The sequence below is a fragment of the Cherax quadricarinatus genome, chromosome 7 (assembly GCF_038502225.1).
Source record: "Cherax quadricarinatus isolate ZL_2023a chromosome 7, ASM3850222v1, whole genome shotgun sequence".
Lineage (NCBI taxonomy): Eukaryota > Metazoa > Arthropoda > Malacostraca > Decapoda > Parastacidae > Cherax > Cherax quadricarinatus.
In genome coordinates this window covers 41805134-41807112 of record NC_091298.1, presented here as the reverse complement: position 1 = coordinate 41807112, position 1979 = coordinate 41805134, and the positions used below count along the sequence as shown (strand labels likewise).

The 1979-nt window shown below is 39.5% G+C and overlaps 1 protein-coding gene across 1 annotated transcript in view; it reads right to left on the bottom strand.

The window, feature by feature from the left end:
- Positions 1 to 1603, bottom strand: part of LOC128704523 (cadherin-like and PC-esterase domain-containing protein 1) — an 11682-nt gene extending 10079 nt beyond the window's left edge. Inside the window, exons 1-2 of the mRNA XM_070082398.1 lie at positions 1156 to 1603; positions 265 to 366 (exon numbers count right to left, since the gene is read on the bottom strand). Of these exons, the coding sequence (XP_069938499.1) occupies positions 265 to 366; positions 1156 to 1343 (290 nt within the window). The 5' untranslated portion in view covers positions 1344 to 1603. The remainder of the gene's footprint in view (positions 1 to 264; positions 367 to 1155) is intronic.
- Positions 1604 to 1979: the final 376 nt, after the last annotated feature.

The window sequence follows — 1979 nt, the reverse complement described above, 5'->3', positions numbered from 1 at the left end:
ACTCTTTCAAAATGATGCCACTTCTTGGGCCACTCTCTCATAACACAAAGGCACTTGGCCTAATGACTGCTTATGCTGCTCCTGTTATCATCAAGTGTTTGTGTATTTCTCTGTAGAACATTATGCAACTGCATTCGAGTGAAATGCTGTCTAATAAGCAGTTACATATTTCCACTATATTATGGCAATAGCCCCAGCTGCTACTTCTACAGCCAATATGGTACAGTAATACTTCATGAAATAATAGAGGGACTAGTACTTAACCTGTGAAGAGCTGTGGTGACCATATGCAAGTGCTGGACAGCAACCCAGTGGACGCCACCCACTACCATGATGGTGTCCGAGCTGTTACGTAGTGGGCCAGCCCTGCAACAGCACTGACTAAAGTCTTTACATTATGTTAGACTGGTTACATGCAAGCTGTGAATTTGCTTGGCTGGAAGCTCAACATACCTCTCAGACAGCATCGCTGAAAGACTTGTACAAGCTTAACAATTTTCTATGAATATGAAATTACTCATTAGACAGGTTTTAGTTTTCCTGACCTAAAGTGCAAACTATTTACTTCGAAACTGTTTCTTCTGTGTAATATATGTCTTAGTTCTGTGAGCTGGTTGTCTTAGACTGGTCATAGTACAATAGCTGTCTTAGTCTTGTGTGTTATATATACTGATCATTTTTTTACTTATTGCTCATTACTAGCTGCATGTGACAATCTATTTATATTAGTCCTGAGTGCTAGCAGTTCTACTTAATAACAAACACCACTACGTGTGTTTTATACCCTTAACACTCTTAACTTTCACCGTAAGTTTTTTAGAAGTGAGCAAATGTCATTTGTTTAGTATGTTTTGAAAGCGTAATCAATGGCTGGTTTAACACGTTCCTTTTTAGATCACAAACTAAATGGAAACTAGAAGATGGTTTGATCCATCCAAGAAATAAACTGCAAATAAGAAAAAGAAGGGAAAAAATCCAGAAGACTTGATAATGAACAGTGATTGAACAAAATGCTGTCTAGTTTTTATTTACAGTTTCTGGGCTAATTATGCTGAGCTTTAATGGCTATATTAATGTGCACTCAAAACTGACTGTGGAACAAATGGTCATAGTGGCACTTCTATCATCTACGTATTATATAGCCGTCATCCCTACCTGTGCAGGAGCTGGTAGAGAGTTTGGTCAAAGACAGGCCTCTGGTTGGAAGGAAGCCAAAATTTGGGATAGTAGGCAAAGGCAAAGGTGGTGTGGCCATGGTTGGCACCACGAATGACCCTCAAATCATGAGTCTTGTCCCAGGAGGTGAGGCTGCCATTGAGTTGCTGAAGGAGCAAGTATAACATCCCTCTGTTGGTGCTGTCACCCAAGAACACCAGCTGCAGCACAACACATCCTTACCATTTCAGTATTTAAATAAAAGATACAAAAGACTGATGGGTTAAATCAGGTATGATGCACAGCCTTCCTATTTACCCGTGAATGCTGGAATATATCTTAGTTATTCATGATTACTGAACTTTTAATGTTGAGAATCAGGGTACAACGACTAGAAGCTCATGATAATTGTTGTTACATGTAAACTTTATGGCAACTTTCTCTTCCTGTGTATTTAAACAATAAATTTCACATGTATCTAAGGTTTTAAATTTTAAGAATTTTGTATTCAATGTGGTGTAAATATTATGCAGAAAATTCAGAGTGTGGAAATTAGAAGGTGTGGAGTTAATGAAAGTACTGTATTAGTAAGAGGGCTGAAGAGGGGCTGTTGAGGTGGTTTGGTCATTTAGAGAGAATGGATCAAAGTAGAATGACATTGAGAGTGTATAAATCTGTAGGGGAAGGAAGGCAGGGTAGGGTTCGTCCTTGAAAAGGTTGGAGGGAGGGGGTAAAGGAGGCATTGCAGACGAGGGGTTTGGACTTCCAGCAAGCGCCCATGAGCATATTAGATAGGAGTGAATGGAGACGAATGGTATTTGGGA